Here is a 26,884-nt window from a genome sequence, read left to right on the forward strand (position 1 = left end):
TTTTTTTTTCTAGTTCCATCCATTTGCCTGCAAATTTCATGATTTCTTTGTTTTTAATAGCTAAGTAGTATTCCATTGTGTAAATGTGCTACAGTTTCTTTATCCATTCTTCAGTTGAGGGACATCTAGGTTGTTTCCAGATTCTGGCTATTATGAGTAAAGTTGCTAAGAACATAGTTGATCAAGTGTCCTTGTTGTATAGTGAAGCGTCTTTTGGGTATATAGCCAGGAGAAGTATAGCTGGGTGTTGAGGTAAAGCTATTCCCAATTTTCTGAGAATGTGCCAGTTAATTTCCAAAGTGGTTGTACAAATTTACACTCTCACCAGAAATGGAAGAGTGTTCCCCTTCCTCCATACCATCATCAGCATTTGCGGTTGACTGAGATTTGGATGTTAGCCATTCTGACTGGTGTGAAATGGAATCTCAGAGTCATTTTGATTTGAGTTTCTCTGATGGCTAAAGAAGTTGAGAATTTCTTTGAGTGCTTCTTGGCAATTCAAGATTCCTCTGTTGGGAATTCTCTGTTGAGTTCTGTGCTCAATTTTTAAATTGGGTTGTTTTTTTTCTCTGTTTGTTTGTTTTTTGGTATTTAATTTTGGAGTTCATTATATATCTTGGGTATTAGCCCTTTGTTGGATGTAAGATTGGTCAAGATCTCTTCCCAATGTGTAGGCTGTCACTTCAGTTTATTGAATGTCTTTGCCTTACAAAAGCTTTTCAGTTTTAGGAGGTCTCATTTATTAATTGTTGATTGAAGAGCCTGAGCTGTTGGTGTTCTGTTCAGGAAGTTGTCTCCTATGCCAATGAGTTTGAGACTCTTCCCTACTTTCTCTTCTAACAGTTTAGTGTATCTGGTATCATATTTAGGTCTCTGATTCACTTGGATCTGGGTTTTGTGCAGGGAGATAAATATGGATCTACTTGTATTATTTTACATGTGGACATCCAGTTAGAACAGCACCATTTGTTGAAGATGCTTTCTTTTTTCCATTATATGGTTTTGGCTCCTTTGTCAAAACTCAAGTAACCATAGGTATGTGGGTTTATTTCCAAGTCTTCGGTTTGATTCCATTGATCAACCAGTCTATTTCTATGCCAGTAACATGCAGCTTTTATTACTATTGCTCTGTAGTATAGCTTGAAATCAGGGATGGAGATACCTCCAGAAGTTCTTTTATTGTAGAGGATTGTTTTAACTATTCCAGGTTTTTTTTTTTCCATATGAAAATTAGAATTGTTCTTTCAAGGTTTGTAAAGAAATGTGTTGGTATTTTGATGGGGATTGCACTGAATCTGTAGGTCACTTTTGGTAAAGTGGCCATTTTTACTATGCTAATCTTACCAATCTAGGAGCATGGGACATCTTTCCATCTTGTGATAACTTCTTCAAATTCTTTCTTCAGAGTTTGAATTTCTTGTCACACAGGTTTTTTGTTTGTTTGTTTGTTTGTTTTGTTTTTGTTTTTCACTTTCTTGGTTAGAGTTACACCAAGATTCTTTTTATTATTTGTGGCTATTCTGAAGGGTGTAGTTTCCCTAATTTCTTTCTCAGCCCATTTATCCTTTTGGTGTACAGGAGGGCTACAATTTTTTTTTTATTCTCATTAGTTACATTTTGTTAATTCTGTATCCCAGCTGTATCCCTCATTCCCTCCCCAATCCCACCCTCCCTCCCTCATCTCCTCCTTGCTCCCTTTCAAGTCCACTGTTAGGGGAGGACCTCCTCCCCTTTCATATGACTCCATTTTGTCAGGTATTTACAGGACTGGCTGCAAAGTCCTCCTCTGTGGCCTAACAGTACTGCTCCTCCCTTGGGAGGTGGGGAGGTCAAAGAGCCAGTCATTGAGTTCCTGTTAGAAATAGTCCTTGTTCCCCTTACTATGGGAAACCAATTGACTACTGACCTATCACGGGTCACATCAGAGCAGAGGTTCTAGGTTTTATCCTCTCATGGTCTTTGGTTGAGTGTCCATCTCAGAAAAGACCCTGTGCCCAAATATGTTCGGTCCTTGTGGAGCTCCTATCCTTTCCACATCAAACTGCCCTTCTTTCATATGATTCCCTGCACTCTGCCAAAGGTTTGGTTATAAGTCTTAGTATCTACTTTGGAACACTGCTAGGTAGAGTCTTTCAGATGCATTCTGAGGTAGACTTCTGTCATACATTCAATGCATATCCCATTTGTCTTTCTAAATGAGGATTGATCATCATACCCGTGTCCACTTTCTTGATTATCTTCTTTAGGTATATAGATTTCATTATGTTTATCATATCTTTTAGGTCTATATAAGCAAGTATATTCCATGTTTCTCTTTCTCCTTCTGGGATACTTCACTCAGAATGATCTTTTCTAGATCCCACCATTTGCCTGCAAATTTCATGATTTCCTATTTTTTGATTGCTGAGTAGTATTCCATTGTGTAAAAATACCACAATTTCTGTACCCATTCCTCCATTGATGGACATCTGGGTTGTTTCCAGGTTCTGGCTATTACAAATAAAGCTGCTACAAACATGGTTGAGCAAATGTCCTTATTGAGTACTTGAGCAAATTTTGGGTATATGCCTAGGAGTGGTATAGCTGGGTCTTGAGGAAGCACTATTCCTAATTGTCTGAGAAAGCGCCAGATTGACTTCCAAAGTGGTTGTACCAGTTTACATTCCCACCAGCAATGGAGGAGGGTTCCCCTTTCTCCACAACCTCTCCAGCATGTGTTGTCACTTGAGTTTTTCATCTTGGCCATTCTGATGGGTGTAAGGTGAAATCTCAGGGTTGTTTTGATTTGCATTTCCCTAATGGCTAATGAGGTTGAGCATTTCTTTAAGTGTTTCTCTGCCATTTGATATTCCTCTGTCAATATTTCTCTGTTTAGCTCTATTCCCCATTTTTTAATTGGATTACTTGGATTGTTGCTTTTCAGCTTCTTTAGTTCTTTATATATACTGGATATTAGCCCTCTGTCAGATAAAGGGTTGGTGAAGATTCTTTCCCAATCTGTAGGCTGTCGTTTTGTTTTGATGACAGTGTCCTTTGCTTTACAGAAGCTTTTCAGTTTCATGAGGTCCCACTTATTGATTGTTGTTCTTAAAGCCTGTGCTGTTGGACTACTGTTCAGGAAGTTGTCTCCTGTGCCAATGAGTTCTAGGCTGTTTCCCACTTTTTCTTCTAACAGATTTAGCGTATCTGGTTTTATGTTGAGGTCTTTGATCCACTTAGACTTTAGTTTTGTGCAGGGTGATAAATGTGGATCTATTTTCATTTTCTGCATGTAGACATCCAATTAGACCAGCACCATCTGTTGAAGGTGCTATCTTTTTTCCATTGAATAGTTTTGGCTGCTTTGTCAAAAATGGAGTATTCATAGGTACATGGGTTTATTTCTGGGTCTCCTATTCGGTTCCATTGATCCTCCTTTCTATTTCTATGCCAATACCATGCAGTTTTTATTACTATTGCTCTGTAGTACAGATTGAGATTAGGGATGGAGATACCTCCAGATGATCTGTTGTTGTACAGGGTTGTTTTGGAGATACTGGGTTTTTTGTTTCTCCATATGAAGCTGAGAATCTTTTTTTCAAGGTCTGAAAAGAATTGAGTTGGTATTTTGATGGAAATTGTGTTGAATCTGTAGATTGCTTTTGGCAGGATGGCCATTTTCACAATGTTAATCCTACCAATCCATGAGCACGGGAGATCTTTCCATCTTCTGAGATCTTCTTCAATTTCATTCTTCAGAGACTTGAAGTTATTCTCAAACAGGTCTTTCACTTGTTTGGTTAATGTCACCCCAAGGTACTTTATGTTATTAGTGGCTATTGTGAAGGGTGTTGTTTCGCTAATTTCTTTTTTTTAAATTTTTTATTAATTACACTTTATTCCTTTTGTATAGTGCATGCCACTCCCCAAGTCCACTGATAGGGGAGGTTCTCCTCTCCTTTCTGATCTTAGTCTATCAGTTCTCATCAAAAGTGGCTGCATTGTCCTCTACCATGGCCTGGTAAGGCTGCTCCCCCCTCAGGGGGAGGTGATCAAAGAGCAGGCCAATCAGATTATGTCAGAGGCAGTCCCTCTTCCCATTACTATGTAACCCACTTGGACACTGAACTGCCATGGGCTACATCTGTGCAGGGGTTCTAGGTTATCTCCACGAATAGTCCTTGGTTGGAGAAGTCTCTGGGAAGTTCCCTGTGTTCAAATTATCTTGTTCTGTTGCTCTGCTTGTGGAGTTCCCGTCCCCTCCAGCTCTTACTATTTCCCACTTCTTACATAAAATTCCATTCACTCTGCCCATCAGTTGTCCATCAGGCTTAGCATCTGCTTTGACAGTCTATACTGCAGAGGCTTTCAGAGGCCCTCTGTGGCAGGTTCCAAGATTGTTTCCTGTTTTCTTTTTCTTCTGATGTCCATCCTCTTTGCCTTTCAGGATGGGGATTGAACATTTTAGTTAGGGTCCTCTCTTTTGCTTAGTTTGTTTAGATGTACAGATTTTAGTGGGTTTATTCTATGTTGTATGTTTATATGAGTGAGTATATACCATGCATATCTTTTTGCTTCTGGGACAACTCACTCAGGATGATCCTTTCCAGGTCCCACCATTTACCTGCAAATTTCATGATTTCCTTATTTTTCATTGCTGAGTAATACTCCATTGTATAGATGTACCACAGTTTCTGCATCCATTCTTCAGTTGAGGGGCATCTGGGTTGTTTCCACGTTCTGGCTATTACAAATAAAGCTGCTACAAACATGGTTGAGCAAATGTCCTTTTTGTGTACTTGAGCCTCTTTTGGGTATATGCCTAGGAGTGGTATGGCTGGATCTTGAGGAAGCGCTATTCCTAGTTGTCTGAGAAAGCACCAGATTGATTTCCAGAGTGGTTGTACCAGTTTACATTCCCACCAGCAGTGGAGAAGGGTTCCCCTTTCTCCACAACCTCTCCAGCATGTGTTGTCACTTGAGTTTTTCATCTTGGCCATTCTGATGGGTATAAGGTGAAATCTCAGGGTTGTTTTGATTTGCATTTCCCTAATGGCTAATGAGGTTGAGCATTTCTTTAAGTGCTTCTCTGCCATTCTATATTCCTCTACAGAGAATTCTCTGTTTAGCTCTGTTCCCCATTTTTTAAGTGGATTACTTGGTTTGTTGCTTTTCAGCTTGTTTACTTCTTTATATATATTGGATATGAGTCCTCTGTCAGATAAAGGGTTGGTGATGATTCTTTCCCAATCTGTAGACTGTCGTTTTGTTTTGATGACGGTGTCCTTTGCTTTACAGAAGCTTTTCAATTTCATGAGGTCCCATTTATTGATTGTTGCTCTTAGAGCCTGTGCTGTTGGTGTTCTGTTCAGGAAGTTTTCTCCTGTACCAATGAGTTCTAGGGTATTCTCCACTTTTTTTTCTAGCCGATTTAATGTGTCTGGTTTTATGTTGAGGTCTTTGATCCACTTGGACTTCAGTTTTGTGCAGGGTGATAAGTATGGATCTATTTTCATTTTTCTACATGTAGACATCCAGTTGGACCAGCACCATTTGTTGAAGATGCTATCTTTTTTCCATTCTATGGTTTTGGCATCTTTGTCAAAAATCAGGTGTCCGTAAGTGTGTGGGTTTATTTCTAGGTCTTCTGTTCGATTCCATTGATCCACCATTCTGTTTCTATGCCAGTACCATGCAGTTTCTTTCTCAGCCCTTTTTGTCTTTTGTGTAAAGGAGGGCTTCTGATTTTTTTTTTTGAGTTGATTTTGTATCCTGCCACTTTGCTGGAGGTGTTTATCAGCTGAAGGAGTTCTCTGGTTGAATTTTTGGGGTCACTCATGTATACTATCATATCATCTGCAAATAGTGACACTTTGACCTCTTCCTTTCCAATTTGTATCCCCTTGATCTTCTTTACTTGTCTTATTGCTCTGGCTAGGACTTCAAGTACTATGTTGAAGAGATATGGAGAGAGTGGGCAGCCTTGTCTTGTCCCTGATTTCAGTGGGATTGATTTAAGTTTCTCTCCATTGAGCTTGATGTTGGCTGTTGGCTTGCTGTATATTGCCTTTACTGTGTTTAGGTATGTGCCTTGTATCCCTGATCTCTCCAATACTTTAAACATGAATGGGTGTTGGACTTTGTCAAATGGTTTTTCGGCGTCCAAGGTGATGATCATGTGGTTTTTCTCCTTCAGTTTGTTTATGTGGTGGATTACATTGATGGATGTCCACTACAATTTTTTTAAATTAATCTTGTATCCAGCCACTTTGCTAAAGCTGTTATTCAGCCGTAGGAGTTCTCTTGTGGAATATTTGGGGTGGCTTACATACAATATCATATCATCTGCAAATAGCGATACTTTGACTTCTTCCTTTCCAATTTCTATCCCCTTGATCTCCTTTAATTCTCTTATTGTTCTAGATAGAACTTCAAGTAGTATATTGAAGAAATTTGGAGAGAGTGGGTAGCCTCATCTTGTCCTTGATTTTAGCAGAATTGCTTTGAGTTTCTCTCCATGTAACTTGATGTTGGCAATGAGTTTGCTGGATCGTGGTAGATGATGTGTTCTTGGATTCAGTTGGCAAGTAATTTATTGAGTACTTTTGCATCAATGTTCATGAGTGAGATTGGTCTGAAACTATCTTTCTTCGTTGAGTCTTTGTGTGATGTAGGTGACTGTGATTTCAAAGAATGAGTTTGGTAATGTTCCTTCATTTTCTATTTTGTGGTGTAGTTTGAGGGGTATTGCTATTAGCTCTTCTTTAAATGTCTGGAAAAATTCTGCACTAAATCCATCTGGATCTGCACGATTTTTTTGTTTTTTATCTATCTATCTATCTATCATCTATCTATCTATCTATCTATCTATCTATCTATCTATCTATTTATCTTCTATCTATCTATTTATTTATTTTGGTTGAGAGACTTTTGATGACTCCTTCCATTTCTTTGGGGTAATAGGACTTTTTAAACTGTTTACCTGGTCTTGATTTAGCTTTGGCATGTTAAACCTATAAGAGAAATTGTACATTTCCTTTAGATTTTCCTATTTTGTGGAATAAATGCTTTTAAAGTAAGACCTAATGATTCTTTGGATTTCCTCATTGCCTGTTTTCATTTCTGATTTTGTTAATTTGAATATTTTCCCTCTGCCTTTTAGATGTTTTTTTTCTAAAGGTTTGTCTATCTTGTGTTTTCTCAAAGAATCAGCTCTTGGTTTTATTGGGTTTTTATATCGTTCTCTTTATTTTTTCCAATTTATTGATTTCAGCCCTGAGTTTGATTATGTCCTGTTTTCTACTCCTCTTTGGCATGTTTCTTCCTTCAGTTCTACAGCTTTCCAGTGTGCTGATAAGTTACTAGTATGGGATCTCTCCAATTTCATTATGTAGGTGCTTAAGGCTATGAACTTTCTTCTTAGCTCTGCTTTCATTGTGTCCTGTAAGTTTGGGTATGTTGTGCCTTCATTTTCATTGAATGCTAGAAGTATTTAATTTATGTTTGTTTTTTTTAATTTTTTATATTAATCACAGGCTATTCACTTTGTACCCCAGCCGTAGCCCCCTCCTTCATTTCCTCCCAATCCCACCCTCCCTCCCTCATCTCCTCCCTGTCCCTTTCCAAGTCCACTGATAGGGGAGGACCTCCTCCCCTTTCATCTGACCCTAGCTTATCAAGTCTCTTCAGGACTGGCTGCAATTGTCCTCTTCTGTAGCCTAACAAAGCTGCTCCTCCCTTGGCGGGGGGGGGGGGGGGGACAGGAGTCAAAGAGCTTGCCATTGAGCTCATGTCAGAAATAGTCCCTGCTCCCCTTACTAGAGAACCCACTTGGATACTGAGCTACCATGGGCTATATCCGGGCAGGGGTTCTAGGTTATATTCATACATGGTTATTGGCTGGAGAAACAGTCTCATGAAAGACTCCTGTGCCCTGATACATTTGGTCCTTGTGGAGCTCCTGTCCTCTCCAGGTCTTACTAACTTCCCCTTCTTTCATATGATTCCCTGCACTCTGCCAAAGGTTTGGTTATGAGTCTTAATATCTGCTTTGATACACTGCTAGGTAGAGTCTTTCAGAGGCCCTCTGTGGTAGGCTCCTGTCCTGTTACTTTTTTTCTCCTACCTCCAATGTCCATCCCATTTGTCTTTCTAAGTGAGGATTGATTGATCATCTTACCCCAGGTCCTCTTTCTTGATTGTCTTCTTTAGGTGTAAAGATTTCAGAACATTTATCCTATCTGATAGGTCTATATAAGTGAGTATATACCATGTGTGTCTTTCTGCTTTTGGGATACCTCACTCAGGATGATCTTTTCTAGGTCCCACCATTTGCCTGCAAATTTCATGATTTCCTCATTTTTAATTGCTGAGTAGTATTCCAGTGTGTAAAAGTACCACAATTTCTCCTTGACCCAGTGGTTGTTGAGTAGGGAGTTGTTCAGTTTCCATGAGTTTGTAGGTTTTCTGCTGTTTCTGTTGTTGTTGAGTTCCAGGTTTAATTCACGATGGTCTGATAAGATGCAGGGGTTTATTTTAACCTTCTCATATTTGTTGAGGCTTTTTTTTTTTTTTTTTTTGTAACTTAGTTTATGGTCAATTTTGGTGAAGGTGCCATGAGGTGCTGAGAAAAAGGTATATTCTCTTGTGTTTGGGTAAAATGTCTTTAGATATCTGTAAGGTCCATTTGATTAAAAATGTCTGTTAGTTTCTTTATTTCCCTATTTAGTTTCCGTCTTGATAATCTATCCACTGGAGAGAGTGGGGTGTTGAATTCTCCCAGTATTAATGTGTGGTATTCAATGTGTGATTTAAGCTTTACTAATGTTTCCTTTACGAATGTGGATACCTTTGAGTTTGGGGAATAGATGTTCAGAATTGAGATGTTGTCTATGTGGATTTTTCATTTGATGAGTATGAAATGTCCTTTCCCATCTTTTTTTAATTAATTTTGGTTGAATGGCTATTCCAGCTTGCTTCTTACATCCATTTGCTTAGAAAATCTTTTTCCAGCCCTTTATTCTGAGATAATCTCTATCTTTATTGTTGAGGTGTGTTTCTTATATAAAGCAGAAATACAGTTCTTATTTTAATATCCATTCTGTTAACCTGTGTCTTTTTATTGAGGAGATATTAATACCAGTTGTTGTTACCTTCTGTTATTTTGATGTTGGTGCTGTAGTGTGTGTGTGTGCGTGTGTGTGTGTGTCCCTTCTTTTGGTTTTGTTGATGTGTGGTTACTTATTACCTGTTTTTCTGAGTATAGATGGCCTCCTTGGTTGGAGTTTTCCTTTTAGTATCTTCTGTAGGGCTGGATTTGTGGATAGGTACAATTAAGATTTGTTTTTGTTGTGGAATATCTTGTTTTCTCCCTCTATGGTGACTAAAAGTTTTGCTGGGTATAGTAGTCGGGGCTGACATGTGTGGTCTCTTAGTGTCAATGCCCTTCTGGGGAGTTTGTGATGAGAAGTCAGGTGTAATTCTGATAGGTTTACCTTTATATGTGACTTGGCCTTTTTTTTTTTTCCTTCCATCTTTTAATATTCTCTCTTTGTTCTATACATCTAGTGTTTTTATTATTATATGGCAGGGTGATTTTCTTTTCTGGTACAATCTATTTGTTGTTCTGTAAGCTTCTTGTATGTTTATAGGCATCACTTTCTTTAGGTTTGGAAAGTTTTCTTCTATGATTTTGTTGAAAATATTTTCTGGGCCTTGGAGCTGGGAGTCTCTTTTCCTTCTTTTATTTATATTACTTTTATGTTTTGTCTTTTCATAGTGCCCTATACTACTTGGATGTTCTGTGTCAGGAGACTTTTATATTTAACATTTTCTTTGACTATGTATCAATTTCTTCAATCACATCTTTTACCCCTGAGATTCTCTGTTCCATCTCTTGTATTCTGTTATTGATGCTGTGTCTATAGTTCCTATCCTCATCCCTAGGTTTTCCCTCCCCAGGAGTGCTTCAGATTTTGTTTTCTTTATTGCTTCTAGTTCCATTTTTAGGTCTTGAACAGTTTTATCCATTTCCTTTTCCAGGTTTATTATAATTTACTGTATCTCTTTAATTTTTTACGGGATTTGTTAAATTCTTTCACTTGTTTGATTCTATTTTTCTGTTCCAGTTTGAGGGATTTATTATCCTCTTTTAAGGCCTCTATCATTTTTCATAATCTCAGCTTTAAAATTTGTTTTTTTGTGTGTGTGTGTGCTTTGGATGTGATATCTCCACAGTTTGCTGTGGAAGGTTTCCAGCTTTTGCTTGTGTTTACTGGCCTCTAGCCATGTGGTTGACTCGTGTTAGACAGCATAGTGGTTCCTCTGCTGGATTCACGTCTGTGTCCCCAGTGGGCCTGAGAGATGGGGAACAGGCAGAAGGATCTCCAAGCCACAAGCTGCTCCAAAGGCCAAAGTCCTCATTGGGATGGGGGACAATGAGACTTAGGTCCTGCATCCAGCTCACTTCTTCTGGGCTCTCTTCTGTGATCCAGGTGGGCCAGGCAGAAAGGTCTACACATCTAAAGCTGTTCCAATGCCACACAGGCCTCCTCGGGATGGAGGAAAATGGGACTTGGGTCAGGTATCCAGCTCACACGGCTCGGTGTCTATGACTTACATGGACCAGGCAGATGGGGAGGAGGCAAAAAGAACTCCAAGTCCAAAGCTGATCAGGTACTACACAGGCCTCCCCAGGGTGGGGGACAATAGGGCTTGAGTCCTGCGCCCAGCTCACCTAGGCTGGGCTTGGTGTCTGTGACTCAGGTGATGTTATAGCCCTTTCAATAAGATGTCAAAAGAAATAAGCAAGTGTCTATGTGGCAGTTTGAATGATAAATGTCTTCCTTAGGCTACAGTACTTGCACACTTGGTCACAAGTTGGTGGTTCTCTTTTGAGAGGTTCTGACAGTGCAGCCTTGCTGGAGGAAGTATGTCACTAATGGCAGACACTGAAAATTTAAAGTGTCACACCATGTCCTGTTCACTCCTTCTGCTGGGTACTTGATGTTGAAGATGTGATCTCTCAGCTTCTTGTTCCTGCTGCCATGCTTGCTGCTTGCTACTATGTTTCTCCACCATAATGAACTCTTATCCCTCTGTAACTGTAAACCCAAATAAATTTTTCCTTCTTTTAGTTACCTTAGTCACCATATCTGATCACAGCAACAGAAACTTATCTAATACAATCTATAGTTTTTCTTCTAAAACCTAAGAATTAAGAATGGGAGAAAGATTAGAGAAGAATTAAACCCTATAAAATATAGTATTCAAAAATTAGAAAGTGACTCAGGAGCCCAGGGGAGACTGATGCACCAACAGAGGATCATGCATGGAGAGGAGCTAGACCCCCTGCTCAGATGTGGCTGATTGGCAGATCAGTCTCTATGTGGATCTCTTAGTGAGGGGAGAAGGGGCGGCCTTTATCTCTGATCACTCGCTCCTGATGATGCAGCTTTCTCAATCAGGATATATAAGTACTGCAAGCTGTTTTAATAGTCTTTGAATAAGCATGGAGATGAAACAAGATTTGTCCCATCTTCAGTCTCTAGTTGATTACAACCTTATTGCCCACAGTGCTTCATCTGACAGTGCTGTCTGTATCCAACTTTGCCATCTTTCTTCCCTCTTCATCTTTCTGTGGGTTTTGCTTTCAGAAAATCAACCAGGTTCTCACAATAAGGACAAAAAGGGCATTTTATAAAGGCCAAGGAAAGATTTCCAAGTTTGCCTTTAAACACTAAAACAAAAGAGATATGGTCAAAATACCCCCACTCTCCACCTATGCTATGTCCCTGTGTTTCTAAAGGTATCAGGTTTACTGAACATATACCATCAGAAAGATGGGCTACTAGCTTCTTATGTGGGGAAAAAAATGAAAAAGGCCTCCTCGGGTCACATAACTGTTCTAGAAAAAAGCTAGGTATTATTTCTCACACACCAGTATACTGAACAACCAATACTTTCAGCTAACAGTAATTCTGTAATCTACAAATGACTTCAGTAAATATCACTGTGTACATGGAATTGCTAATGAATTAGGTCATATTTTAAAGTCATAATTTAGATGAAAGTTAAATGCAGGCCCCAATTACATAAAAGTTAAAACATGCTTGGAAAATTTCTCCAGTAACCAAACAACAAATAAGGAAGACCAAGCAACCACAGCGAGCAGGTTTCCCAGGAGTTGACAAGTGTCCAGCCCAGGGTGCAGTGCTTCATACATTCTTTTATTTTCAGCTTTGCGACAGCTGTTACAACAGAGATCATATTAACATTCTGATGAGCTCAGTTATACTAAGGAAATACATGGCTAAGTGGAAATCCAAATTTTGGACCTGTTTGACCAGAGACACAGTATCTTTTCATTGAGCATCAGTGTTGTAGGGTCCCTAAATCAGCAATAAAGGAAAAAGCAGTGCAGCTCTTAAACATCAAAGTGCCCCAGTATTTCAGATTCATAGTCTTTCAATGTTCTTTGCTTTTTCTTACTGGTTGAAAGAAGACACATCTAAAGATAAACTCAAGATTGTAAAATTAGGTGGTACTGGTCCAAGCCTAATTTTACAAGCTCTATTTATTTATTTATTTATTTATTTATTTATTTATTTATTTATTTATTTATTTATTTATTTATTTTTACTAACTCTTGGATTAAGTTCCTTAAGGATTTGGACACACTTAAATAACAACCATTCATCAGTCAAATGGCATGAATTAAAAAATTAACAGACTTTATGGGACAATCATCAGTTTTTAAGAAATGGTGTTTAAATAAAATACTATGTAGAGAATTCTGAAATAGTATAAAATTTCAGATAATCTTGGATCACAGCACACAATAGGCAATAGAATTTCAATAGGATCAACAGAAAAATTGTATGTAGTCAAAGCTACTGGCTAAAATGATCATATTCTGATTTGAAAGGTGATGCTTCAGTTCTTTCTTTACAAATTGCAAAGCTCAGAAGTATTAATATTGCAAGAAAAGACTCAGAATTTATGGACCATTGTCACTGTCAGGGGCCATTCAGAAAACCGAGGTCAATGCTACCTCCACCTTACTCCTTTTGGGATCCTACCAAGATTACCTAGCCTCTCAGAGCCATTGTTTCCTAAGCAATAAAGAAATAAATAATTAAAGGTTATGAGGGGGTTCCATAAGATATTTATGGAACACACAACACACACAGCAGAGACATTGCTGTGATGAATGATTATGAGAGAGATTTGTATCATTTTCTGAAGAATCAGGAAAACAATTGTTCACTTGCAGTATATATAAAAGCCCAAGACTATCTACAGATATTATTTACTATAATATCTATTGAACACATTACATAGCAGCAATAATTAGACCATAAATGGTTTCACTAGATTTTAAATCTTTCAAACCACTGTTAAGTAGCTACCTCTAGGACTGGAGCGATGGCTCAGTGGGTAAGAGCACTTACTGCTCTTGAAGAGGTGCTGGGTAAGGTGCCCACTCACGTTAGCTCACAACTGCGTGGAACTCCAGTTCCAGGTGGTCTAACACTCATTGCCTCCTTTTGTGCATATGTGTGCTGCATAAAAGCTCACACAGGAGCTAATGCATGTAAATAAAAATATCAAAGAAAAAAAAAACTATATCCTCTCTTCCAACACAGAAATAATATGATATCCAATAATTGTTTATGACTTAGGCCCTTCCAATTAGGTATCAAAACCAACAAGCAAGTGCTATGTGGTCATATGAATGATAAATGCCTCCAGTGGGCTCCAGGACTTGAACACTAGCTCACAAATTAGTGGTACTGTTTGGTGCAGCCTTGACAGAGAAGGTATGCCACTGATGGCTGGGGTCCTGAGGGTGTGTGCTTGCTACCTTCCCTCTGTGTACTACCCACTGATGTCTTCCTTGTAAAGCAATGAGGATCAAAGACTTCCTTGGATTCAGGAATAACTGACCTTGGTGGCTGTGGTGGCTCCACCAGCATGGGCTCTGGAAGGCTGGCTACTGCCCGCACTTGCTGCTTTTTTCTTGAAAAAAGAAAACACTCATTTCAGTGGGATAGACTACCACACTGTGTGAATTATCATACTACTACTTTATCAAACCACAGTTGTATTAACACACAAAACACACAGCTTATCACACCATTACAAATACTTTATCAAACCACAGTTGTATTAACACACTAAACACACAGCTTATCACACCATTACAAATACTTCATCAAACCACAGTTGGGATAATACACTAAACACACACACACACACACGAAGTAAACAAACAATTGTAATTTTCACATTGCTACCTGAAGAGTAGTACATAAGTAATGAAAAGCAAGTTCCATAAAAGTTGTCTCATGAGCAATCATCGCGTTGAACCATGAAGCCCTGCGCAGTGGCTCCCTCCTTTCTTATGGTCTGACAGAACATATGCAACAAGTCACACAACTTCTATAGAGGATGGTTTAGCAATAGATCTCAATGTTCTAATTATACTCAGAAAATGTCTTCTTAGACAAATAAAGGCAAGAACCTTTTGATTCAAAGATGAACTACTGTAACAGCAAAAAATTTAATCTTCTAAGAAAAAAAATCTATGAAAACAGTATTGGAGTGAGTGAAGTGTTTTAAGGGCCATATGCAATAATTTTAAATCTTCACATCAGCTGGTAAATCTGCTACCACACTTATCTCCATTTTAGAGCTGAAGAGGCTGAGGTACAGAGGAATAATAACTTATCTATGGCGCTAGCCAGAAAGTGCAGACTCTATCTTCTTGACACTCCCATGATACAGAGTTATATTATGACATACGACCAGGATAAAATATCATGTTATTACAACTATGTCACAAAAAAAAAAAACATTAAATAAAAATACATTCTTTATATTTCACACAGAGAAAAGCCAGATTATAAAAACAGTATTTATATATGTTCATAATTGCTGACCTCAATATGAGGATATATTCTAAGGCCAATACCTACAACCTTAGGCTAAACAAGCATTCTGTCAACAGAGCTATACTCTCAGTTTAAAGGATTTGAAAAGAATATTTGTTTGACTTTTTATGTTTGACTTTTTATATTTTTACAAGACTATTTTATCTGTGAAAAGGAAAATAAAGGATGTAAAAAGGAAAAAATAAAATGCACAGTTGTCTTAGAATGACCTTCATGTCTGGTATCTTTTGGATATATGTGTTCCAAAGAAGCAACACATACATTCTATACTTCATAATATAAAATGGTGGCTTGTACAAGCCCACAAAATGTGACAATATTGAATATGCATGGGCTGCTAAGACACTGATTCAAAGACATAAAATACAACATTCCACATATGTGGGCAGTAAACATTTTACTGGTATAATGGAATGATTTGGTTTTGTTTCATTTTTAACACTTATAAGAAGTAGCCAAACTTATGCTATTTAACATTTTGAAAATGTTCACTATAGGAGTTTAAACTGAAATATTCTTTGTCTTTGTGGCAAACACTGTCACAGCAAACAGAAAATTCAACATTTATGTCTGTGTCTTCACAAGATGATTTCTAGGTGTCCACTAGTTAACCACTCTCAGACTACTTAGGAAGATAACTATGGTGGACTCATCTTTAGAATGTGTCGTCTAAGCTAGGCATGGCAGTGCATGCCTTTAATTCCAGCATTCAGGGAGGCAGAGTCAGGTGGATCTCTCTTAAGTTTGATGCCAGCCTGGTCTACAAAATGAGTCCAGGACAGTCAAGGCTACATAGAGAAACCCTGTCTTGAAAAGAAAAAAGAAAATATCATCTAGGAACCATGGAACAATAGAAAAGAGTTGCAGGCCCCTCGCATTATTTACAGAATGAATATATAATCCCCCAAAACACACTCACTGACATAAATATGGTAGGAACAAAGATATATGAACAAGATACTATTCTTATATATCTGGAATGCAATAAAAAGCTAAGATAAGACATGAACAGACAAAATTAAATTCAGCATACAGTGTTTCGAGAGTATGTGTGTTGTGTCCTACACTAGTATTTTGATTTCAGTGTTGGCTACAGAGATCTACACATATAATAACAAGGCCAAAAGAAAATGTATATATGATGTATACATATCAATTCCCTAGTTTTGATATTGTACTATGGATATATAACAGTAATCAATACCTAGGCTGCAGAAGGATTCAAGGAACCACTCCATGCCATATTTACAACTTCATGTGAATCTATAATTATTCTGAAATAAAAATGTTTTAAACATGTTAAAAAAAAGACATGGAAAGTATAATAATGATATGAGCTAAGTATCTATAAGCAAAAGGCACATACCTGTAATAAAAACTGAAGCAAATAGAATTAGGAACTTTTAGATATTGCAAAAGAAAAAACTTGGAGACATGGCAATAGAAAATACCCCCAAAGACCCCAAAAAGCAAAGGGGCCAGAGGAAACTTTAAGGAGCATCCATGGGCATTAGTGGGAAAAAGTCAAGCTGCTAGCTCACAGGTAACTGCCAATTTCCAAGAAAAGGTAAGAGGTGGACTAACCAAGTATTTAAAGAACATACAGCCAAAATATTTCCAAATTTTATGAAAACAATAAACCTAATGATCCAAGAATTTTAATAAATCCTAGGGAAGTGTTAAATATTGTGACAATAAAGTATTATGAAAATACTTCTTACATATTAAGAGACTGGAACTTCTGCTAGACATCACAACCAAAGGTTACCTTGAGGTTATTTATGACTAAAGACTGCTATCCTCCTGTGTTATCTGCTTTTAAGAGAACAGTGTAACAACCAACTTTACTTGCCTTGGATTTTTCAGGTAATCAACTTTTACAACCTAAACTAAGGCATAGCTGTAAACTTAAATTATGTAATCTTCCATGCCCTGGCCCAGAGTAATGTGGGCATGTCAATTAATTGCTGAAAGCAGCAAATATAGAGGTTAAAAGCAACCATTTAAAATCCACCATAAAAGTTGAACACAAACTTTATGGACATTGGCTGATGAACAATGATGTTTACAGTACTGTATTTTGTTGTTGTTATTGTTTGTTTTGTTTTGTTTTGTCTGGGTCAGTTGGGATCAGTTGGAGCCAGTGATTCAGTCCCTTATTCTGAGAAGTATTCCATTCCTTCCCCCCATGGGATACTTTCTGTGCTTTCAATAGAGACAGAGCAAAGCCCTTTGTTAAAGACAGAGACACAGTTACACACAGGGACAGGCTTATATAGACAGAACACACAGACACAGATTCACAAGACAACCTTTAGGCAGGCACAAATGCAGACTCAAACAACAGAGAGAAGATAGAAGTCATAGGGATCATGGAGAAGAAAATTCAAATCTGGACCATGTTTGGTTAAATGACTCCAAGAAGTTTTTTTTTTTTTAACTTCTTTCCTTAATTAAATTCTAATTCATTATTGGTGACTTGCAGTTAATCACTATTGCAGTAAATCCACGATGAGTATAAAATAAAAAAACAAGCATGATTTCAAGTTTATATCCCCCATTTACCCAGTGATGATACCATCTACCTCACGCAAGGAAAACTAGTGAGACCGCAGCTTCCCCCAACCGAACATCTCCACATAGAGTGACTGTGCATGTGTGAAGGCACTGATCCACCTTTCCACTTAAGTCACAGAAAACAGACCAGAGTCCTCATGTGGGAGGGTGCTAACTCTAACTTGCAATGATCTACAAGTGACTGATGTGATGTTATATGTGACACTTTTGAGTACACAAATTTTAGTATCTGATGACTGGTGAAACATTCAAAGGTTTAACTTGGAATCTAGCATGCTCAAATAACTGCTCAAAATGTTTTTGGGTCCATTTGTTGAACTATGTTAAACTGTAACACTACCCGAACATCCTCAAAGGCGAATCAAATGTTTATCTTCCTAACATGCAAGGAAACAAGTGAAACTGGCAAAGTTACTGATACTCATATCTGGGTAAACATAATGTTAATTTCAGTGAAAAATAATTGATTTTGTGGTATGAAAGCAGCGAGAAATGGCTTGTTACGTCAACAATGAAAAATATCTTAGATTACTGTTGAATTTTATTGTTCTGAAGTCACTCATTTCTTGTTTTACAACTCTAAGCATTACTATAAACCTTAAAATCAATATGAAATAGAGTTAGTTATATTTTCATACTTGCTTTTAACCCATGCATTTTAATTAACAGCATGTTAGACTTGGTAGACCATGGTTTATTAGCTCTACTAGAACAGGTAGGCTTTGGTGTGTTTATTAAAGCAGTTCCATACTTAACAGTCACTACATTAAACAACAAAAATATTGTGTTACCGCATAAAAACATTTTTCGGAAACATTATCTAGAAAAAGATGTCTTTTTAAAGGGCAGGCAGGTACCTCAGCAACAGAAATTATAGCACTTTAATTATTCTTCACAAATGTTCTTGGATAGCATGACTTAAATGTTCCACGAATAAGTACAAGTTGCTTTTATTATAAAAGATTATAAATATGTACTATTGCAAATGCAACACAGTAAATGGGATATTCTGGTTGGGAAAAATTCTGGTAAATGTTGTAAGGAGCAAACCCATTGAGTAACTGCTAACGCTATGCAGAAATCTTACATGAACAAAATATACCTGGTTTCATGGCTCAACGACACACATTCTGTCGAGTACCTTCTGGCAAAGTTTCTATTATATCCTTTTTCTTTTTCTAATTATTTAGCTCCTGTTTGTGATCACCAGGTGGGAATCTGAAAAGCGGTCCAGTTTCATCTTCTGATACTGAGCTCCCAAGGAGTCTGGAGAATGCTATCCTCTTCTGGCTAACCCTATACTCTGACTTAGTTTCCCTCCTCACTTCCTATCTTCAAGGAAGGAGGGCTATGTCTCTACCATAGAGGTCCATTTGACACTATACTACTTTGAATGACAGAGTACAAGGAAGAAACAAAATAATAATTTGGTACAGAAACAAATTGTAAAAAGGTGACAACCATAATATGAAAGTCTATGGAATATGGTCTTTGTATTTTGAGACAGAATTTTTTTCTAATTTAATTAAAATTTTCTAGAGAATTTCATATATGAGTACTCTATTTACATTACTTAATTTACATGATTAATACACATACTTACATACATTCATACATTTACATGTATACATACTTATAAACATACATACATATAAACATACATACATACACTCATACAAATATATAAGATGTTGAGTCCATTTAGTGTGGCTTGTATAGCTATTCAGCACTGACCACTTAGAACTGGATAATCTATCAGACAATTCATTCTGGAGAACAGACATTTCTCACTCTATTTCAGTAGGTATTCATTGTCCATAGTTTATCATCTAGGGGTGAAACTTTATAAGGTTCTTCCATCTACACTGGTGTATGTCTCAGTTAGGCTTTCTATTGCTTTGTTAAAACACCATGACCAAAAGCAACTTGGGAAGGAAAGGGTTTATTTAATTTACAACTCTCAGTTCATACTCTTATCACTGAGGAAAATCAAGACAGAAACTCAAGGTAGGAACCTGAAAACAGGAACTGAAAGAGAGACAATGGAAGAATGCTGTACACCAGCTTGCTCCTCATGGCTTGCTCAGCTTGCTTTCTTACACAACTTAAGCCCAGTTGTCCAGGGTTGGCACAACAGTGGGCCCTGACACATCAATCACTATCAAGAAGTCAAATAGATTTGCCTATAAGCAAATCTTATAGAGAACTTTTCTCAGAGGAGAGTCTCCCAAGAGACTCTAGCTTTTCTCAAATTGACATAAAACTAACTAATACAGCATGAAAGCTGGTGCAGTTATTAGGCACTAGTATCAAGGAAAGACAAATTAGACTTGCTGTGGCACACCTTTTAACACTGTGTCCCATTTGGCAATGGAATATGAGCTTGTAAGACATAATGAATGATGCACTGTTAGCATAGACTCTTGCAATGGTTTATAACTATAAAACAATGTTTAGGAGTCCACTCTAGGACTTGATAATAATGATGGCTAAATCAGTTACACGAGGAAACACTGTCCAAAAGTATTTGAGACAAGCTCTTCTGATGTAGCCCTGACTGGCCAAGAACCTTGCTCTACAAATCAGTGTTAATCCTGCCTCCCCAGTGCTATGACCACAGGATTGTGCTACTACATCCAGTGATGGTTCTTTTCTCTTTTTATTGGAAAAGATTTATCTGCCTCAAAATTAGTTATCACTTATTTCCAGTCCATATCCTATTAATGATGGTCCTTTCTTGTCTTAGCTTAGAAAATGGCATTACATTAAGTATACAGTCTTCCATATCTATGGATTCAACTAACCATGGATCAAAGATATTTGGGGAAATTTTCAGATGTATAGAATACAAAAAAAAATCCTTTGTCATTTTTCCATAAATAATGCATTGTAACAACTCTTCCAATGGCATTCATTTTGGATTGGGCATTCTTAGTATTCTAGGGGTGATATAACATATGGAAGAACTTAGATTAAGTGGAGATCCTATGTCACCATATGTCAGGACATGAATATTCATGAAGTTTGTTCTTGACTCATTCAATAATTTATTTATGCATGTTAAAATGAGAAGTAAATAATAAGGAAGCCAGGCTATTCAGGCAAGATAAATGTATATAAGCTACCTTTCCCTTCAATGCTACTTATGCATCTCTTTCTTTAGTTACAAAACACACTCATCACTAAATTGGAGGATTTTAAATTTGTCTCTGAAAGATCTGTCATTTCAGGTATTTTTTTTTCCAGGACATCACTAAATAAAGTTTCTAAAAAGTTCATATTTCCCCAGTGTGGCCAGATCTGGCAGTCAAATACTTTAAATAGATTTAATTCCACATTTTGGGAGACTTCTTTGTTACACTGTATTTAAAGATGCTGGTGTTAAATGTTTTTATTTTTATTTTTGTCTCTGCTCTGGCTCTATTTTAGCTTTCTTAACTCAAGCAACTATTGGTCTTAGAATGTCCCTACATTTGAGAAAAACTTGATGAATTCTTAATAAATGATGTATGTAAATTTTCACAGGCTCTTACCCACGTCTGTCTTCAAGCTTTGCATTTGAAATGCAACATGATAAATGAGGCTTCATACATGCGTCATACTATTAGATCCCTGTAGCTGCTACCGACAATACTTAAGGAGAAAGTTTTGAAACACATACAATATATTGGTAGTTGCCCTTTATCATTAAACATCATTTGTTCTCATTATACTACCCTCAAATGCCTCGTTTAGGCCTTTGTCTCATGCTCAGGAAAAAAAAAAAAAAAAAAGGAGGAAACAAAAATGGAAGAAAAAAATCATCACGACTGACCTCTACTCACGGAATAGTTTCCACACTGATTTTCTCCTGTACTTTCATATTCTTGGGATAATATAGTGAGGTCTTCTGGTTTGAGAACAGATTACTAAAACCCAGAACTGTTTCGCTTGTCTGTTTCTCATGCATCTGCTTGCTTTGAAATAGGGCCTCACTTTGAAACTCAGACTGACTTTGAACATAGGACCTTCTGTCAGCACCAAAGTAGCAAAGACAGTGCTGTGACAGAACACACACCTCAAATTTTCTTAATCCTACCTATTTTTTCAGGAGAGTGGTAGAAAAAAAATATCTATTTGGAAAAAAGAATCAGTTTTAGAAGGCCCTTCTCCAGCAATTTTGAAAAGAAAAGATACAGTAACTGACCATGGATGGTAGATAGGGTAGCCACCAGTTTTAGTTTCTAAAAACTTTAGCCACAAAACTATAAATACAAAAGCTAAAAATTGCTGAACATAAGACAGTTTCTTGAACTATCCCCACAGTTGTCTTCCCTGGCAGAGAAGTAGTCAGAATTTGATAACAGGCCAGAGCTCATAGAACTCTGCCAGTTTGAAGATATTACTTATTTCATGGATTATTCTTTGCATATTTAAATTCTATTGAATTTGTTTTGTCTAAAGCAATAATTTAAGTTACAGGGGAGAGGAAAGACTCTATTCTAGCTTAATGTCTTCCAGGTGGAACAGAGCAAAAATAGCCTCAAGCACAGGGGCAGGAGTTATGAATGTGAATTTCTCAGCAATGATATAGAACGATGTCAGAGTGTTCCAATTACAGACAGAACCGTTTTTCTCCCCTTTTGATCTATACAATGACTTTACAGTTCCAAATCCAAAGTGAAGTATGCCTTGGCAGAGTCAAACCTTTCTTTCCTACCAGATTCCCCAAAGGGCTTCTGAGTAATCCTGCCAAACCTTTGACAAGCAAGATAGGCTTTAAAATCCATATAGCACAAAGACTGTGGAAGCAATTATGCCTGAACCAACAATGCCTGTCCACTTAAGATATGTTTCAACGCTCCCAAATTATAATGCAATTGGTCAGAAAGACAGTATGGAAACTGCTTTATCATCCACTTTGCTGTATCAGATAAGATCTTCTTTCTTGTGCATATAGTTTAACAAGTATCAACTGAGAATAATACCCAAGAACTTATGTCCTCCTTTGAAAAATAAAGGACACTATAATTTCAAATAGAAAGTTCTTGCTATTTGCCTCAGTAAAATTAATTGATAGATAACTAATCTGGGAATATATTTAAAGGGTGGTGTTGATAAAATGACTAAGTGACAGCAGATACCTTCATGATGTTAGGAAATGGAAAAATGTGAGTGTTTATATAAGAAATTATTTAATAATTTTTAAAGGAAATGGGATAAAATCTTACTTTTAATTTTGGATTTAAAAAATGTGAATTCCATAGAGGAAAATTAAACACAAATTTCTATGGTAAGAAACATTGAAAATTAGCATCAGTAAGGTGGTTCATTGCGTCAATGTTATTGTTGTAATGCATGGTGATCTGAGCTTGACCCATAGGACTGACTCCTGAAAGAATTGTCCTCTGACCCTCATATACACACTGCCATATCTGTGACCTACACACATACGCGCACGCACACACACACACACAATTCACACTCACTAAAGGTTAAAATATAATAAAAAGAAATACTCTAAAGTATTTTAATGGATATTGGTAGAAAGTTGACAAAAACAAAACAAAACAAAAACAAACAAAAAACAGTTAGCCTCTTTACACACCAAATGTTCCAGAACTGCAGAAAACGAGCAGGAAGAGAGTCTCAATTTACCTGATCAATACTGATAATGAAAAAAAAATAAGACAGCTACTTTATGCTTTCTATATATCCCGTCTTTGAGTCCATATTGCCACTAATAATGGGAAGTGAGACAACTTTTTCTGAGGAAAAGTGATAAGATCCCCTGAGAATATCCACCAAGACATTGAAGACAGGGAACAATTCTTTTCTAACAGGTAGTTGTGTGAACAACTGACAATGAATCGCTCCACGACTGTAAAATTATTCTCCAAAAGAATCACTCTGATGGGTTGGTAAATACAGTCCTCTGGAAACCGGTAACAAGACAGTGATGGAAACCCAGTACCCTTTGGAGAACAAAACTATCACAGGACAATTCCGGAGTGAAGTTGGTCAGTACTGGGAACCCAGAATGGTTGTCATCAGTCAAAGCAGAAATTCACAAGAGCAAGAAAACACACCTCAAGGCAATGAGATTTGTTCTTACAGTGTCTCCACTAAACTGATGCAGATACAAACAGTTCTCTTCCCTTTGTCTCCAAACCTGAATGGCCCGTTAATTTAGGCCATCACTGCTCTCCTTTCATGGTGTACTCTCATGAAAACATATGTCCCCTCCTGCCATTGCATTCAGCTCCCTTCTATATTTGCCATGCTCACCGGCAAAACAAAGGTTCTTAATTCTTACAGAAAGACATTAAAAAATGTTTCTAAATTGAAACTGTCTAAAAAAAGTTTCCTTCTGAGGATCAGTATGAAGATTTTATTTTCATGATTTCCCACTAAAATTCTTGAATCAAATATTAGTTAAAGCTAAAATTTTCAAGCCTGGGAATGTAACTCATTGGGTAAAATCACTAGCCATGCAAGCATGAAGATACAAGTTCAAATCCCCAGCACTCATAAAAAGTTATATCCATAGTGTGAGTATCTGTAATCCCAGTGCTTCTACAAGGAGGTGAGAGGCAGAGACAGGAGAATCCCTGGAAAATTTTGGGTTGACAAACCTTGTGTATATAACAGAGAAATAACAGACCCTGAATCAACTTTGAAGGCAACTGACCTCTGACCTCTGACCTCCATACCATGTGCATGATACACATGCACCTGCAGTGTCCACATCTAAAACATCACTGCACACACATGCACAGCACAGCACAAAGACAGGCGAAAAACTCCCTGAACGTGACAACTTTACCACACTACTATTTAATATTGAAAAACAAAATTCACAATCTTAAAAGCAAAACAAAGAAAATGATAATAATCATTGCAAAAAGTACCTCATCTGATCCTTTCTTTTCTCCTGGTTTAGAAGATGATCCAATATTCTTTTCAGTAACATGCTAAAAAAGAAAAAAAGGTAATGTTTAATAGAAGTAATTGATACAAGACAACTACATCTTTTTTGTTATTGTTGTTGTTTTCCCTGAGACAGCTCTGGCTGTCCTGGACACACTTTGTAGACCAGCTTGGTCTAGAACTCTCAGAGCTCTGCCTGATTCTGCCTCCCTGAATGCTGAGATTACAGGTGTGTGCCACCATGCTTGGGTGACAATTGAAACTTTAATTTTAAAGGCTAAATCTATGAACAAAACAACAATAACAAAACAAACAAACCAATAGAAACCAGCACCCTTACCATGTTACCCTAGAGAATATTGGGACTTCCCCATTTATCGGAGGGTTTCAAAATCAAAGGATCATACAGCTATTTATTTTGGAGCCAGGAAATTAGTCTATAATTAACCAGATGAAAAGCTGATGTTAATGCTGCTTTGTCGTCTCATTCCCTAAAAAGCACCTCATGGATTTCCAAAGCCCAAGTTGATAGTATGGAAGACATCTGGCTCATCAATGAGATAAGCTCTTTTAAGGACTGTGTTGTGTCCGAAGCCATTCTTCAGCGTCCTTCAGCATGGGCACAATGTGATATCATGTGATTAGGACAAAGGTCTATAACAACATTCTAGTTGTTGTTGTGGGTGCATCAGATCCAACAGCTCTGAGTTCTCTTAGAGTTCTCTCAGTGAGTATTCACAACACAAAATAAGAAAATTCAAATGAAGGACCATGCATGCAAACTGTTCCTATTTATGGTTTTAAATTTTAATTATGTCCATGAATCATTATTATTTTCTAGTCATTATTTTCTAGTCAGTAAGAATAGATGTATTTTTATGAGGAACATGGATCTTTAATAAGTTCATATGCTCATTTGCTTTGACAATAAGGTAAAATAATTCTATTCATTTTCCCCTATTGATCATCTTCTTAAGAGAAAAATATTTGTATGTTGCTTGAAAGAGGAAGCAAAGGATTATGTAATTTCCTACATACTGTGAGAAGTGGTGGACACTGGGAAAAATAAGACAAGGGAGTCAAATGTAAAATAAATAAATAAATAAATAAATAAATAAATAAATAAATAAATGACATTTCTCTGTTGGTTTCAATCCTGATCATCCTATTGAAGCCAAATAATAAGGGCTGGAGATGCTCCATGGTTAGGAACACTGGCTGATCTCCCAGAGGATCTTGGTTTGGTTGTCCGTATCCACATGGTAGCTCACCATCATCTGTAACTCCAGTTCCAGAGGAAAGCCCTGTCTTGCCTCCATGGGTACCAGGCTTGCATTTGGTGCACAGACATACAAACAAATCACTTATACTCATAAAATAATAAAATAAAAAAAAAACCAAACTTGAAAATAATATTGTATTTTCTAGGGTAGAATCATAACATAGATATATAAATAGAAATTATGTAAAATAAGAAGAGTAATAATAGTGATAATAGTAACAATTTTATATTACCCACAGGGTATTTTATGTCTTCTTATTTGATACTGAAAAAAATGAGCCATGCAATTTTGTGAAAGAGAAAATTAAGCATAATAACAAATTAGTGTTTTTTAGGGCACATATCTGCTAGTAAATGTGAAATAGTCACAAAGTAATTTTTTTTTTTTTTTTAGTTCAAGTCTGTTGTTTTCCACTCTACCATGCTAGAGTACATTAGGTGATATTACCCTTAATCATATCTACAGATATTATTAGAGAAAGAAACGGCCAAGATATAAGAACTCGTGGCGGAAATACTCCTTTAACTGTACTTTGTATGAACAGCCTGCAGTGAAATGCTTTCATGAATGCAGACTCCCCACAGAAGCACCTGCAGGGATTAGTGAATTCACTGAAATGAGCAATATTAAAAAAGTCTGGTGAAAAAAAAAAATCCCTGCAGGGCATATTATTGCTGTGTGTCCAGGTCAAGGGTTTGTTTATCTAAAAGTGAGAGAAATCAGTATTGAGCATTTGATGAATCTTGAAAAATAAAAATAAAAAAACAAAACCAAGCAAACAACCCACCCCACTTAAAAGCCCGTGTATAATCCAAGAGTGATGATGTGGGCTTACTGGGAAGGCTCAGGATGGGGGGTGTGGTGGGGCAAATCACTTGACCCCAGCCTGGGCAACATGCTGAGACTGGGCCTCAATAAACAAGCAAATATGCAATTAAATTCATAAGTCCACAAGGCCCGCATACACACGAGAACTATGTACCAGGTCACAACTGTTGAACAGAAAGACAGGATGAAGGGCTGGAGAATAATTTCCTCAAATCATGAAGCCCTTAGCCTGAGGTTAGCTCTTTAGCACATTCTTGCATAAGATACTGACACAGAAGTTGGATACTGCATTTGTTATTGACTTTATAAGAAAGAAAGAAAGAAAGAAAGAAAGAAAGAAAGAAAGAAAGAAAG

General features: G+C 37.2%; 1 protein-coding gene across 9 annotated transcripts in view; it reads right to left on the bottom strand.

The window, feature by feature from the left end:
• The window catches only part of Cast (calpastatin), a 99,595-nt gene that overhangs the window by 66,936 nt on the left and 5,775 nt on the right, over nucleotides 1-26,884 (bottom strand). For all 9 annotated transcript variants that reach the window (XM_055604009.1, XM_055604007.1, XM_055604016.1 and 6 more), the window contains exons 2-3: nucleotides 24,401-24,463; nucleotides 13,927-13,998 (exon numbers count right to left, since the gene is read on the bottom strand). In XM_055604009.1, the coding sequence (XP_055459984.1) occupies nucleotides 13,927-13,998; nucleotides 24,401-24,463 (135 nt within the window). The remainder of the gene's footprint in view (nucleotides 1-13,926; nucleotides 13,999-24,400; nucleotides 24,464-26,884) is intronic.

The sequence above is a fragment of the Psammomys obesus genome, unplaced genomic scaffold, assembly GCF_907164565.1.
Source record: "Psammomys obesus unplaced genomic scaffold, mPsaObe1.curated_primary_1811, whole genome shotgun sequence".
Classification (NCBI taxonomy): Eukaryota; Metazoa; Chordata; class Mammalia; order Rodentia; family Muridae; genus Psammomys; species Psammomys obesus.